The 14564-nt window shown below is 35.6% G+C and overlaps 1 protein-coding gene across 3 annotated transcripts in view; it reads left to right on the top strand.

Moving 5' to 3' along the window:
• The window catches only part of LNPK (lunapark, ER junction formation factor), an 86241-nt gene that overhangs the window by 34934 nt on the left and 36743 nt on the right, over positions 1-14564 (top strand). For all 3 annotated transcript variants that reach the window (XM_032638303.1, XM_032638302.1, XM_032638304.1), the window contains exons 7-8: positions 1475-1558; positions 1641-1692. In XM_032638303.1, the coding sequence (XP_032494194.1) occupies positions 1475-1558; positions 1641-1692 (136 nt within the window). The remainder of the gene's footprint in view (positions 1-1474; positions 1559-1640; positions 1693-14564) is intronic.

Genomic DNA, 14564 nt, shown 5'->3' on the forward strand with positions numbered 1-14564 from the left:
TGTAGCTACTCTATTGTGCAGATATAAACCACTTCCATCATTACATGTAGTTCTATTTTTACAGCACTGGTCTGGACCATCAAAAATTAATTTGTAGAGATCAGGGATTCAGTTCTTTGCTGTTTCATGTAGATTATGTTGATTTGGGGATAGATTCTATCATGCCCTCTCTCTGTCCCCATCCCAAGTTTTTCCCCAACCCTAAAGTAGTAATGTTACAAACATTTTCTTTACATCAGAAATTTAAACTTGCTTGTTTGAGAATTTATCATAATTTTGAAATAATTAGAAAAATATTTTAGTTTCACTAAACCAAGGTTAGTAAATCATTCATCTAAGCACTTCTTAAGTGTTATATTGAGATTTTAATGAGGAATCTATTAACTATTGTGGCAGCATATTTTAAATTGTATTTTAATTTGGTAAATGTTCTCTGCTTTGCATTTTAAAATAAATGTCCTTTGGAATAAACATGACATTTAATGAATCTAAGTGGCTCTCAGTGGTCACTGAGAAGGAAAAGGTCCTCTTCCAAGTTTTGCAAAAGCATTTTTATTCTATATATTAGCTATTTGTCATAACTATGACTGTCTGGTACTAAAGTTAAACTTTTTCTGATATTGGGCTGTAACTGCTAAAATGATACTTTACTAGTGATTACTTTTTTTTTTTTTTACTAGTGATTACTTTTTAAATTAAACCCACATAGTAAGCCATAAAGTGACTTGAGTGCATTGTAAATAAAATTCTATAATAATGAAGTGCTTTAATTACAGTCCCTAGTGTGAGCATAGAACTCAGTAAAATCTTTACTTAAATTCTTATTATGTTCAGTTTTTCCCTCTAAAGTTGTTTGAATCTAAGTAAAAAATGGGGAGCTTCAGCTTTTAAAGTCATTTGAGCAAATTCCATGAGAGAGCATGGCTGTTCTCCCAGTTAAGTGAGTTTTCACTGCATTTTGCAGCAAGCTAATTGCTTCTGCTAATAAATAATCTAAAATCGATGCTGACAGCAGTTAATTGGCACAGAGATTTTATTTTGTAAAGCTCTTGGCTAACGACCTTCTTTAAATTAATAGCATTAAGTGCTAGGAGGAAATAAATCTGAGGAATTGCCTGTCATTTGCTTGTCATGTCTAATAACTTCCAATAATGATGGCTGATAGATTTTTGCACATTCCATTATTGAAGTTGGTGCATGTAATTATTCTCCTCATTATATGTAAACAATTAGCAATATTTGGTATTTCCTTGCAGTAAAGCTGTTAAATACAAGTAACATATTAGAGGTTAGAAGCCATTTTAAAATCTGGATTTTAATTATTTGAATGTGGAAGTCTTTCATGCTATCTGGGTATATTATGTGCTGTTTATTTTAAGCCTTGCAGTTGAATACTTTTTGAATAGGACTTATAAAAGTAAGTAGTGTATGTGTGTTTTACAATGTGACAACTTGTGGAAATTTTTGTTTGCAGCTTGAAGAAGTCATGGAAAAAGAAACTTATAAAACAGCTAAATTAATTCTTGAAAGGTTTGATCCAGACTCAAAGAAAGCAAAGGTAAGGCTGTAATAGCACTACTATTTTATTTTAAATCGCACATTGTAGTAGGTCACTGTAATAACATTATTGTATTTGACAGGAGTTGGAGCCGCCATCTGCTGGAGCAACTATAACTGCAAGACCTGGACAAGGTAAATAACTTTGTAGAAACTCCTGCTGCTGTTGGAAAGATCCATATTTATCCAAGTGAGTTCAAAAGTGTGATAGAGGTGTGAAAAACTTATGTAGGATGCTTTTATGTTAATTTGTATTTGGTAATTTGGGATATGACTTAAAATAGATGGCAATAAGTTTATTTCATTTTGATTTTATAAAAATATGTTGATGAGTGAAGATGTTATTATCTTTTGAGATTAAATATATAATTAGTTTTAATCTTTTGAAATTTAGGTGATTTCACCAATATTTTGTAAGGTTTTTTTCCCCCCTTTAAATAAGAGTCTCCTGGAATATCTGCTATTACGAAAATTCTTACATTTTTATGATTTATTTTTTGAGGAATTTAATGAAGATTTTTGTCAAACTTGAGTTCCTTCTAAAGTAACACTGTTAGAAAGAAAAAAAATGTAATTTAGAAATGAGAAAAAAAATTGAATTACTGCTATATAATAACATTAACTCTTTCTTTTTGAGGTTATATTGCCAGATTACTAGTGAAACCATTACTATTATGTTATTATTTTAAGTGGTTACATAAAGTATGCCCAAGACTGGCATGTGAAAAGATATTTTTGAGTTTGCATTGGCTTCCTTTTTTGTTCTCTTCTCTAGAGTATAATAAAATAACAGGCATACCTCAGATATTGCAGGTTTGGTTCCAGACCACCCCAATAAAGTGAATATCGCAATAAAGTGAGTCACACACACTTTTTGGTTTCCCAGTGTGTGTTAAAGTTATGTTTACACTATACTGTAGTCTATTAAGTGTGTAATAGCATTATGTCTAAAAAAATGTACATACCTTAATTAAAAAATACTTTATTGCTAAAAAGTGCTAACCATCATCTGACAATGCAGGGTTGCCATAAACCTTCAATTTGTAAAATTCATTTTGTGAAAAAACTCAGTATTCCCAAAGTACAATAAAATGAAGCAAATAAAACGAGGTATGCCTGTAGTTTGTAAGGCTTTTGTTGCTATATGGAATATACTTACAAAAATTTAGCTTCTACTCTTATAAATCATCAGAATTGGAGCCTGGTTTATAAAGTTAGGGTGACATTTAGAACTTCAAGAAGTCAGTTCTTTTATAAATATCCACAAAGACCATGGGTACTAAATAAGCCATAATAGTTTTAGGTATTCTAATTGGCGGAGGTATGTGGGAAGAATCCCACTGTTTCCCATCTTTTATAAGTAGGATTCTGGTTTATAGAAATATTAGCCTGCTCTTTTGATAAATGTAAAAGTCTATCAAAAGTTATGTAAAAGTTTAAATATGATTAAAATAAATTAGTCGTAGAGAATTCCCTGGAGGTCCAGTGATTAGGACTCTGCCCTTCCAACTGCACAGGGTGCGAGTTCAACCCCTGGTCAGAGAACTAAGATCCCACAAGCCACGCTGTGCTTCCAAAAAAAAGAAAATTAGTCATAGATACTTGCAGTGTAACACCTACTTTCATAATCAGTTTAAATTTTTCTATAATTTATACTTCTTACTAGTAATTATAAAATTTTTTTTGGCCTGAAGGCCAGGTTACTATACTTTCTACTTGTATGACTGGTAGTAACTTTTCAAAAGTGCTTCTTGAATAACCTTAGTGAATATATTTTTAAAATGTGATATTTTGCAGAAAGCTGTTACTTTAACAAAAATCTGTTCTCTCTTATTAAAAAAGAACAGATGTATGATGCCCTTTATTGACATTCTTAAGCATTTTTTAATATTAGGCAACATTAGTTCCTTTAAGAATCTAAACTTATCTTTCCTTAGAAACTTTTGAAGCCCCAATTTTTTCCTTCTGCTGTCATATTGTAACTATAGAAAAACCACTTCTGGTCTCTCTACTTTGGATTCCTGCAGCACTGCTTTTGTATATTCTTTTAGGGAGAATTAACATTTAGCTATAATATAAATGAATCATTCACTTCAAAGAATGTATTAAATAACTCTTATGTGTAGACATCGTGGGGAATAAAGAGATGAATGTAATATGGTTTTTGACCTTAAGAAGCTTATAACCTATTTTTTAAAAATATTTCTTCTGGGGTACACTATTCTAGTATTCCTAACTTTTCTGGGTCTGTAATATTAATTGCTATTTGGAATTTTTTTCCCTATTTAAAAAAATTCTAAACTGTATCTCGACTTTATTCTACTTTTTGAGAATTATAATTTAGTTCCTTGTTTAATTTGATCTTGTTATTATAGGTAACTTCGTCATACATTTTATTTATGTTTAAGTTCTGTGTTTCTGTGAGTTTTAAATTGTCTTTACTTCTTTGCTTTGAACCATTGTTAGTCCATCAGTCCCTCCCTCCCTTCCTTCCTTCCTTCCTCACTCCCTTTCTCCCCAACACCTTCTTCTCTCCCTCCCCCGTTCTTTCCTTTTTGTTTCTTTCACCTATTTCTGAACTTAAATAAAAGAAAAGGGAAAAAAATACTAAAGGATGTATGTATGTACATATGTGGCTCTCCAAACTGAATCTAATTGTGGTGTCCTTATTTTACTAGCTCTCTTGCATGTTTTCTGAACCAGAACTTGGATTCATGTGTAGTAGATAGCTTTCTTTTATTTTTTATTATTTACGTGTTAATGATATATATTGCACTAAGAATGATTATAAAATTTGAGAATAGTATTCTTTGATTTGCTTATGTTTAGCTCTAAAAGAAGTATAATATTTACTGAACATAATACTAACCTGACTGCCAGCCTCTCACGGCTACCCCACCCCCACCAATTTTTTATCTCTTGTTTTTCTTTATTTTTTAAAAACATTATTGAAGTATAGTTGACATACAGTATTGGTTTCAGGTGTACAACATAGTGATTCAACATTTACATGCATTACAAAATGATCTCCACAATAAGTATAGTAACCATTTGTCACCATACAAAGTTATTATAATATTATTGACTGTATTCCCCATGCTGTACACTATATTATATCCCCTTAGCTTATTTTTTGTGTCACTGGAAGTTTGTACCTTTTAATCCCCTTCATCTATTTCATCCATTCCTCAACTCCCCTCCCCTCTGGCAGCTACCAGTTTGTTCTCTGTATCTGTGAGTCTGTTTCCGTTTTGTTTTGTTTTGGTTTTTGGATTCCACATATAAGTGAAATCATTTGGTTTTTGTCTTTCTTTGCCTGACTTATTTCACTTAGCAAAATACCCCCTAGGTCCATCTATGTTGTTGCATATGGCAAGATTTCATTCTGTTTTATGGCTGAGTAATACTCCATTGTATACATGAATACATACCACATCTTCTTTACCTATCTATGGGTGGACACTTGCTATTGTAAATAATGCTGAAATGAACACAGGGGTGCATATATCTTTTCAAATTAGTATTTTTGTTTTCTTCAGATAGAAACCCAGGAGTGGAATTGCTGGATCTTCTGGTAGTTCTATTTTTATTATTTGGGCCAGCTCCATGCTGTTTTCCATCGTGGCCGTACCAATTTACATTCCCACCAACAATGTATGAGGGTTCCTTTTTTCTCCTTGCCAACACTTGCTTTTTGTTGTCTTTTTGGTAATGGCCATTCTGACAGGTGTGAGGTGATATCTCACTGTGATTTTGTTTTGCATTTCCCTGATAGTTAGTGATATTGAGCATCTTTTCATGTGTCTGTTGGTCGTCTGTATGTCTTCTCTGGAAAAATGTCTATTCAAGTCCTCTGCCTATTGTTTAATCAGATTGCTTGGTTTTTTTGATATTGAGTTGTGTATGTTCTTTGGATATTTTGGATATTAACCCCTTATTCGATATATCATTTGCAAATATCTTTTCCCACTCAGTAGGTTGCCTTTGTGTTTTGTTGTTGGTTTCCTTCTCTGTGCAAAAGCTTTTTAGTTTGATTAGTCCCATTTGTTTATTCTTGCTTTTGTTTCTTTTGCCTGAGGAGATAGATCCAAAAAGACATTGCTAAGACTAATGTCAAGTGTTTATTGCCTATGTTTTCTTCTAGGGGTTTTATAGTTTCAGGTTTTGCTCTTAAGACTTTAACCCATTTTGAGTTTATTTTTGTATATGGTATTTAATACTTTTGCATGTAGCTGTCCAATTTTCCCAACACTATTTATTGAAGAGACTATCTTTCTCCACTTTATATTTTTGCCTCCTTTGTCATAGATTAATTGACTATAAGCATGGGCTTATTTCTGGGCTGTGTTCTGTTCCATTGATCAATGTGACTGTTTTTGTGCTAGTACAATACTATTCTGATTACTATAGCTTTGTAGTATAGTTTGAACTCTGGGAGCACAGTAACTCTGGCTTTGTTCTTCTTTGGATATTTGGAGTCTTTTGTGGTTCCTACCAGTTTCAGGATTATTTGTTCTAGTTCTGTTAAAAATGCCGTTGGTATTTTGATAGGGATTGCACTGAATTTGTAGATTGCTTTGGATAGTATGGACATTTTAACAGTATTAATTTTCAACCCATGATCATGGTATATCTTTCCATTTATTTGTGTCATTATCAATTTCTTTCATCAGTGTCTTATAGTTTTCAGAGTATAGGTCTTTCACCTTCTTGGTTAAATTTATTCCTAGCTATTTTATTCTTGTTGATGCAATTATAAATGGGATTGTTTTCTCTTTTTTCCCCCTTTATGCTAGTTATTAGTGAATAGAAATGAAACAGATTTCTGTATATTAATTTTGTATCCTTCAACTTTCCTGAATTCATTAATGAGTTCTAAAAGTTTTCTGGTGATGTCTTTAGGGTTTTGTATATACAATATCATGTTATCTGCAAATAGTGACAGTGACTTCTTCCTTTCCAATTTGGATGCTTTTTTCTTTTTTTTTTTTATAGAGCAAGTCAGTAGAGCAACTGCTCCTAATCTCTTTATTTTTATTTATTATTATTTTTTTGAACTTTATTTTATTTGTTTCTTTATACAGCAGGTTCTTATTAGTCATCAGTTTTATACACATCAGTGTATACATGTCAATCCCAATCTCCCAGTTCATCACACCACCACCCCACCCCCCAGCTACGTTCCCCCCATGGTGTCCATATGTTTGTTCTATGCATCTGTGTCTCAATTTCTGCCCTGCAAACCAATTCATCTGTACCATTTTTCTAGGTTCCACATATATGCGTTAATATACGATATTTGTTTTTCTCTTTCTGACTTACTTCACTCTGTATGACAGTCTCTAGATCCATCCACGTCTCTACAAATGACTCAATTTCGTTCCTTTTTATGGCTGAGTAATATTCCATTGTATATATGTACCACATCTTCTTTATCCATTCATCTGTCGATGGGCATTTAGGTTGCTTCCATGTCCTGGTTATTATAAATAGTGCTGCAATGAACATTGGGGTGTGTGTGTCTTTTTGAATTATGGTTTTCTCTGGGTATACGCCCAGTAGCGGGATTGCTGGGTCATATGGTAATTCTATTTTTAGTTTTTTAAGGAATCTCCATCCTGTTCTCCATAGTGACTGTATCAATTTATATTCCCACCAACAGTGCAAGAGGGTTCCCTTTTCTCCACACCCTCTCCAGCATTTGTTGTTTGTAGATTTCCTGATGATGCCCATTCTAACTAGTGTGAGGTGATAAATCATTGTAGTTTTGATTTGCATTTCTCTAATAATTAGTGATGTTGAGCAGCTTTTCATGTGCTTCTTGGCCATCTGTATGTGTTCTTTGGTGAAATGTCTATTTAGGTCTTCTGCCCATTTTTTTTTTTTTTTTTTTTGCGGTACGCGGACCTCTCACTTTTGTGGCCTCTCCTGTTGCGGAGCACAGGCTCTGGACATGCAGGCTCAGCGACCATGGCTCACAGGCCTAGCCGCACCACGGCATGTGAGATCTTCCTGGACCAGAGCACGAACTTGTGTCCCCTGCATCGGCAGGCAGACTCTCAACCACTGTGCCACCAGGGAAGCCCTTCTGCCCATTTTTTGATGGGGTTGTTTGTCTTTTTAATATTGAGCTGCATGAGCTGTTTATATATTTTGGAGATTAATCCTTTGTCCATTGATTTGTTTTCAAATATTTTCTCCCATTCTGAGGGTTGTCTTTTCATTGTGTTTGTAGCTTCCTTTGCTGTGTAAAAACTTTTAAGTTTCATTAGGTCCCATTTGTTTATTTTTGTTTTTATTTCCATTACTCTAGGAGGTGGATCAGAAAAGATCTTGCTGTGATTTATGTCAAAGAGTGAGTGTTCTTCCTATGTTTTCCTGTAAGAGTTTTATACTGTCCAGTCTTACATTTAGGTCTCTAATCCACTTTGAGTTTAGTTTTGTATATGGTGTTAAGGACTGTTCTAATTTCATTCTTTTACATGTAGCTGTCCAGTTTTCCCAGCACCACTTACTGAAGAGACTGTCTTCTCCATTGTATATTCTTGCCTCCTTTATCAAAAATAAGGTGACCGTATGTGTGTGGGTTTATCTCTGGGCTTTCTATCCTGTTCCATTGGTCTATATTTCTGTTTTTGTGCCATACCATATTATCTTGATTACTGTAGCTTTGTAGTATAGTCTGAAGTCCGGAAGCCTGATTCCTCCAGCTCCGTTTTTTTTCCCTCAAGACTGCTTTGGCTATTTGGGGTCTTTTGTTTCTCCATACAGATTTTACGATTTTTTGTTCTAGTTCTGTAAAAAATGCCATTGGTAATTTGAGAGGGATTGCACTGAATCTGTAGATTGCATTGGATAGTATAGTCATTTTCACAGTATTGATTCTTCCCATCCAAGAACATGTATATCTCTCCATCTGTTTGTTTCATCTTTAATATCTTTCTTCAGTGTCTCATAGTTTTCTGCATACAGGTCTTTGTCTCCCTAGGTATGTTTATTCCTAGGTATTTTATTCTTTTTGGTGCAGTGGTAAACGGGAGTGTTTCCTTAATTTCCCTTTCAGATTTTTCATCATTAGTGTGTAGAAATGCAAGAGATTTCTGTGCATTAATTTTGTATCCTGCAACTTTACCAAATTCATTGATTAGCTCTAGTAGTTTTCTGGTGGCATCTTTACGATTCTCTAGGTATAGTATCATGTCATCTGCGAAGAGTGACAGTGTTACTTCTTCTTTTCCAATTTGTATTCCTTTTATTTATTTTTCTTCTCTGATTTCCATGGCTAGGACTTCCAAAACTATGTTGAATAATAGTGGTGAGAGTGGACATTCTTGTCTTGTTCCTGATCTTAGAGCAAATGCTTTCAGTTTTTCACCATCAAGAATGATGTTTGGGGCTTCCCTGGTGGTGCAGTGGTTGGGAGTCCGCCTGCCGTTGCAGGGGACACGGGTTCGTGCCCCGGTCCAGGAAGATCCCACGTGCTGCAGAGCAGCTGGGCCCGTGAGCCATGGCCGCTGAGCCTGCGCGTCCAGAGCCTGTGCTCTGCAACAGGAGAGACCACAAGAGTGAGAGGCCCACGTACCGAAAAAAAAAAAAAGAATGGTGTTTGCTGTGGGTTTGTCATATATGGCCTTATTATGTTGAGGTAAGTTCCCTCTGTGCCCACTTTCTGGAGAGTTTTTATCATAAATGGGTGTTGAATTTTGTCAAAAGCTTTTTCTGCATCTATTGAGATGATCATACGGTTTTTCTTCTTCAGTTTGTTAATATGGTGTATCACATTGATTGATTTACGTATATTGAAGAATCCTTGCATCCCTGGGATAAATCCCACTTGAACATGGTGTATGAGCCTTTTAATATGTTGTTGGATTCTGTTTGCTAGTATTTTGTTTAGGATTTTTGCATCTGTGTTCATCAGTGATATTGGTCTGTAATTTTCTTCTTTTATAGTATCTTTGTCTAGTTTTAGTATCAGGGTGATGATGGTGGCCTCTTAGAATGAGTTTGGGCGTGTTCCTTCCTCTGCAAATTTTTGGAAGAGTTTGAGAAGGATGGGTGTTAGCTCTTCTCTAAATGTTTGATAGAATTCACCTGTGAAGCCATCTGGTCCTGGACTTTTGTTTGTTGGCAGATTTTATATCACAGTTTCAATTTCATTACTTGTGATTGGTCTGTTCATATTTTCTGTTTCTTCCTGGTTCAGTCTTGGAAGGTTATGCCTTTCTAAGAATTTGTCCATTTCTTCCAGGTTGTCCATTTTATTGGCATTGAGTTGCTTGTAGTAGTCTCTTAGGATGCTTTGTACTTCTGTGGTGTCTGTTGTAACTTCATTTTCATTTCTAATTTTTTAAATTTGAGTCCTCTCTTTTTCATGATGAGTCTGGCTAATGGTTTATCAATTTTGTTTATCTTGTCAAAGAACCAGCTTTTAGTTTTATTGATATTTGCTATTGTTTTCTTTGTTTCTATTTTATTAATTTCTGCATTGATCATTATGATTTCTTTCCTTCTGCTAAGTTTGGGTTTTGTTTGTTCTTCTTTCTCTAGTTCTTTTAGGTGTAAGGTTAGATTGTTTTTTTGAAATATTTGTTGTTTCTTGAGGTAGGATTGTATTGCTATAAACTTCCCTCTTAGAACTGTTTTTGCTGCATCCCATAGGTTTTGGATCATTGTGTTTCCATTGTCATTTGTCTCTAGGTATTTTTTGATTTCCTCTCTGATTTCTTCAGTGATCTCTTGGTTATTTAGTAACGTATTGTTTAGCCTCCATATGTTTGTGTTTTTTACGTTTTTTCCCGTGTAACTGATTTCTAATCTCATAGCATTGTGGTCAGAAAAGATGCTTAATATGATTTCAGTTTTCTTAAATTTACCAAGGCTTGGTTTGTGACCCAAGACGTGATCTGTCCTGGAGAATGTTCCATGCGTACTTGAGAAGAAAGTGTAATCTGCTGTTTTTGGATGGAATGTCCTATAAATATCAATTAAATCTATCTGGTCTATTGTGTTATTTAAAGCTTGTGTTTCCTCAGTAATTTTCTGTTTGGATGATCTGTCCATTGATGTAAGTGAGGTGTTAAAGTCCCCCACTATTATTGTGTTACTGTCGATTTCCTCTTTTAGAGCTGTTAGCCGTTGCCTTATGTATTGAGGTGCTCCTATGTTGGGTGCATATATATTTATAATTGTTATATCTTCTTCTTGGATTTATCCCTTGATCATTATGTAGTGTCCTTTCTTGTCTCTTGTAACATTTTTAATTTAAAGTCTGTTTTATCTGATATGAGTAACGCTACTCCAGCTTTCTTTTGATTTCCATTTGCATGGAATATCTTTTTTCCATCCCCTCACTTTCAGTCTGTATGTGTCTCTAGGTCTGAAGTGGGTCTCTTGTAGACACATGTATATGCGTCTTGTTTTTGTATCCATTCAGTGAGCCTGTGTCTTTTGGTTGGAGCATTTAATCCATTCACATTTAAGGTAATTATTGATATGTATGTTCCTATTACCATTTTCTTAATTGTTTTGGGTTTGTTTTTGTAGGTCCTTTTCTTCTCTTGTGTTTCCCACTTAGAGAAGTTCCTTTAGCATTTATTGTAGAGCTTGTTTGGTGGTGCTGAATTCTCTTAGCTTTTGCTTGTCTGTAAAGCTTTTGATTTCTCCATCGAATCTGAATGAGATCCTTGCAGGGTAGAGTAATCTGGTTGTAGGTTCTTCCCTTTCATCACTTTAAATATGTCATTCCACTCTCTTCTGGCTTATAGAGTTTCCGCTGAGAAATTATCTGTTAACCTTATGGGAGTTCCCTTGTATGTTATTTGTCGCTTTTCCCTTGTTGCTTTCAACAATTTTTCTTTGTCTTTAATTTTTGCCAATTTGATTACTATGTATCTTGGTGTGTGTCTTCCTTGGGTTTATCCTGTATGGGACTCTCTGCACTTCCTGGACTTGGGTGGCTATTTCCTTTCCCATGTTAGGGAAGTTTTCGACTATAATCTCTTCAGATATTTTCTTGGGTCCTTTCTCTCTCTCTTCTCCTTCTGAGACCCCTATAATGCGAATGTTGTTGCATTTAATGTTGTCTTAGAAGTCTCTTAGGCTGTCTTCATTTCTTTTTTTTTTTTTTTTTTTTTTGCGGTACGCGGGCCTCTCACCGTTGTGGCCTCTCCCATTGCGGAGCACAGGCTCCAGACGGGCAGGCTCAGCGGCCATGGCTCACGGGCCCAGCCGCTCCGCGGCATGCGGGATCCTCCCAGACCGGGGCACGAACTCATGTCCCCCGCATTGGCAGGCGGACTCTCAACCACTGCGCCACCAGGGAAGCCCTGTCTTCATTTCTTTTCATTCTTTTTTCTTTATTCTGTTCTGCAGCAGTGAATTCCACCATTCTGTTTTCCAGGTCATTTATCCGTTCTTCTGCCTCAGTTATTCTGCTATTGATTCCTTCCACTGTATTTTTCATTTCAGTTATTGTATTGTTCATCTCTGTTTGTTTGTTCTTTAATTCTTCTAGGTCTTTGTTAAACATTTCTTGCATCTTTTGAGTCTGCCTGCATTCTTTTTCTGAGGTCCTTGATCATCTTCACTATCATTATTCTGAATTCTTTTTCTGGAAGGTTGCCTATCTCCACTTCATTTAGTTGTTTTTCTGGAGTTTTATGTTGTTCCTTTATCTGGTACATAGCCCTCTGCCTTTTCATCTTGTCTATCTTTCTGTGAATGTGGTTTTTGTTCCACAGGCTGCAGGATTGTAATTCTTCTTGCTTCTGCTGTCTTTCCTCTCCTAATCTCTTTATTTTTAAACCAGGATTTTTCTAGTCTATAACACCCTGCTAGTGTTGGATGGTCTCCTGCAGAGGCGGGAGGTGGCTGTGTCTCACCTTGAGGACAAGTTCACTGGCAGCAGCCTGGATGCTTTTTATTTCTTTTTCTTGTCTGCTTGTTGTGGCTAGGACTTCCAATACATGTTGAGTAAGTGTGATGAGAGTGGGCATTTTTGTCTTATTCCTGATCTTAGAGGCAAAGCTTTCAGCTTTCTCTGTTGAGTCTTAGCTCTGGGTTTGTCATATATGGAATTTATTATGTTGAGGTATGTTCCCACTATACCCACTTCGTTGAGAGTTTTTATCATAAATGGATGTTGGGTTTTGTCAAATGCTTTTTCTACATGTATTGAGATAATCAGGATTTTTATCTTTCGTCTTGTTAACATGGTGTGTCAGATTAATTGATTTGTGGTTATTGAACCATCCTTGCATCCTTGGTTTAAACCCCACTTGGTCATGGTTTATGATCCTTCTAATGTATTGTTCAATTTGGTTGCTAGTATTCTTTTTTTTAATTAATTATTTTTTGACTGCATTGGGTCTTTGTTGCTGCATGCAGGCTTTCTCTGGTTGCGTTGAGTGGGGGCTACTCTTCGTTGTGGTGCATGGGCTTCTCATTACAGTGGCTTCTCGCAGAGCACAGGCTCTAGGCGTGTGGGCTTCAGTAGTTGTGGCGCATGGGCCAGTAGTTGTGGCTCGCAGGCTCTGGAGCGCAGGCTCAGTAGTTGTGGTGCACAGGCTTAGTTGCTTCGCGGCATGTGGGACCTTCCCGGACCAGGGATTGAACCTGTGTCTGCATTGACAGGTGGATTCTTAACCACTGCACCACCAGGGAAGTCCTGGTCTTGATTTTTTGATCCATTCAGACATCCATTGTCTTTTGATTAGAGCACTTTGTCCATTTACATTTAAAGTAATTATTAATAGGTATGTACTCATTTCCATTCTGTTTATTGTTTTCTGGTTGTTTTTGTAGTTCTTCTTTGTTTCTTTCTTCTTTTCTTGCTTTCTTCCCTTATGATTTGATGAATATCTTTAACGTTATGTTTGGATTCCTTTGTTTTGTGTGTGTGTTTTTGTTTTAGGTACTATGAGGTTCATATATAATGACTTGTGTATATAGCTGTTTTAAGCTGATGATCTTGTTTTAAGTTCAGACACTTTCTAAAATCCCTACATGTTTAGCCCCCCATCATGTTTTATGTTTTGAATTTACATCCTTTTATTTTGTGTATCCCTTAACTACATAGATATAGATGATTTTACTACTTTTGCCTTTCATCATTTCTACTAGCTTTATAAGTGATTGATCCACTACTTTCACTATATGTTCGTCTGTAGTGGTGAGATTGTTTCCTCAGAATTTTCTTACTTCTAGCTGTGGCTTTTTCTTTTCCACTTAGAGAAGTCCCTTTAACATTTCTCGTAAGGTCGGTTTAGTGGTGATGAGCTCCTCTAGCTTTTGCTGTGTATAAAACTCTACCTCTACTTCAATTCTGAATGATAACCTTGATGGGTAGAGTATTTTTGGTTGTTTCTTTTTTTCTCCAGTACTTTAAATATATTGTGCCACTCCCTTTTGGCCTGCAAAGTTTCTGCTGAAAAGTCAGCTGATAGTCTTATGGGGGCTCTCTTATGTATAACTAGTCATTTTTCTCTGCTGCTTTTAAGATTCTCTCCTTATCTTTCTCTTTTGACATTTTAAGTATAATGTGTCTTGATGTGGACCTCTTTGGGTTCTTCTTGTTTGGGACTGTCTGTGCTTCCAGGACCTGGATGTCTGTTTCCTTCCTCACATTGGGGAAGTTTTCAGCTATTATTTCTTGAGATAACTTCTCTGCCCCTTTCTCTCTCTCTCTTTCTTCTGGAATTCATGTAATGCGAATGTTAGTATGCTTGATGTTGTCCCAGAAGTCCCTTAAACTATTCTCTTTTTTCTGAGTTCTTTTTCTTTTTTCTGTTCAGTTTGGGTGATTTCCACTACTCTGTCTTTCAGATCACTAGTCTATTCTTCTGTATCATCTAATCTTCCATTGATTCCCTCTAGTGTGTTTTTCATCTCAGTTATTGTATTCTTCAGCTCTGATTTTTTAAAGTATTTTCTTACTCTGCTGAAGTTTGCACTGTGGTCATCCATTCTTCTCCTGAGTTTCATGAGCATCTTTATGATCATTACCT

This window comes from Phocoena sinus, chromosome 7 (genome assembly GCF_008692025.1).
Source record: "Phocoena sinus isolate mPhoSin1 chromosome 7, mPhoSin1.pri, whole genome shotgun sequence".
Lineage (NCBI taxonomy): Eukaryota > Metazoa > Chordata > Mammalia > Artiodactyla > Phocoenidae > Phocoena > Phocoena sinus.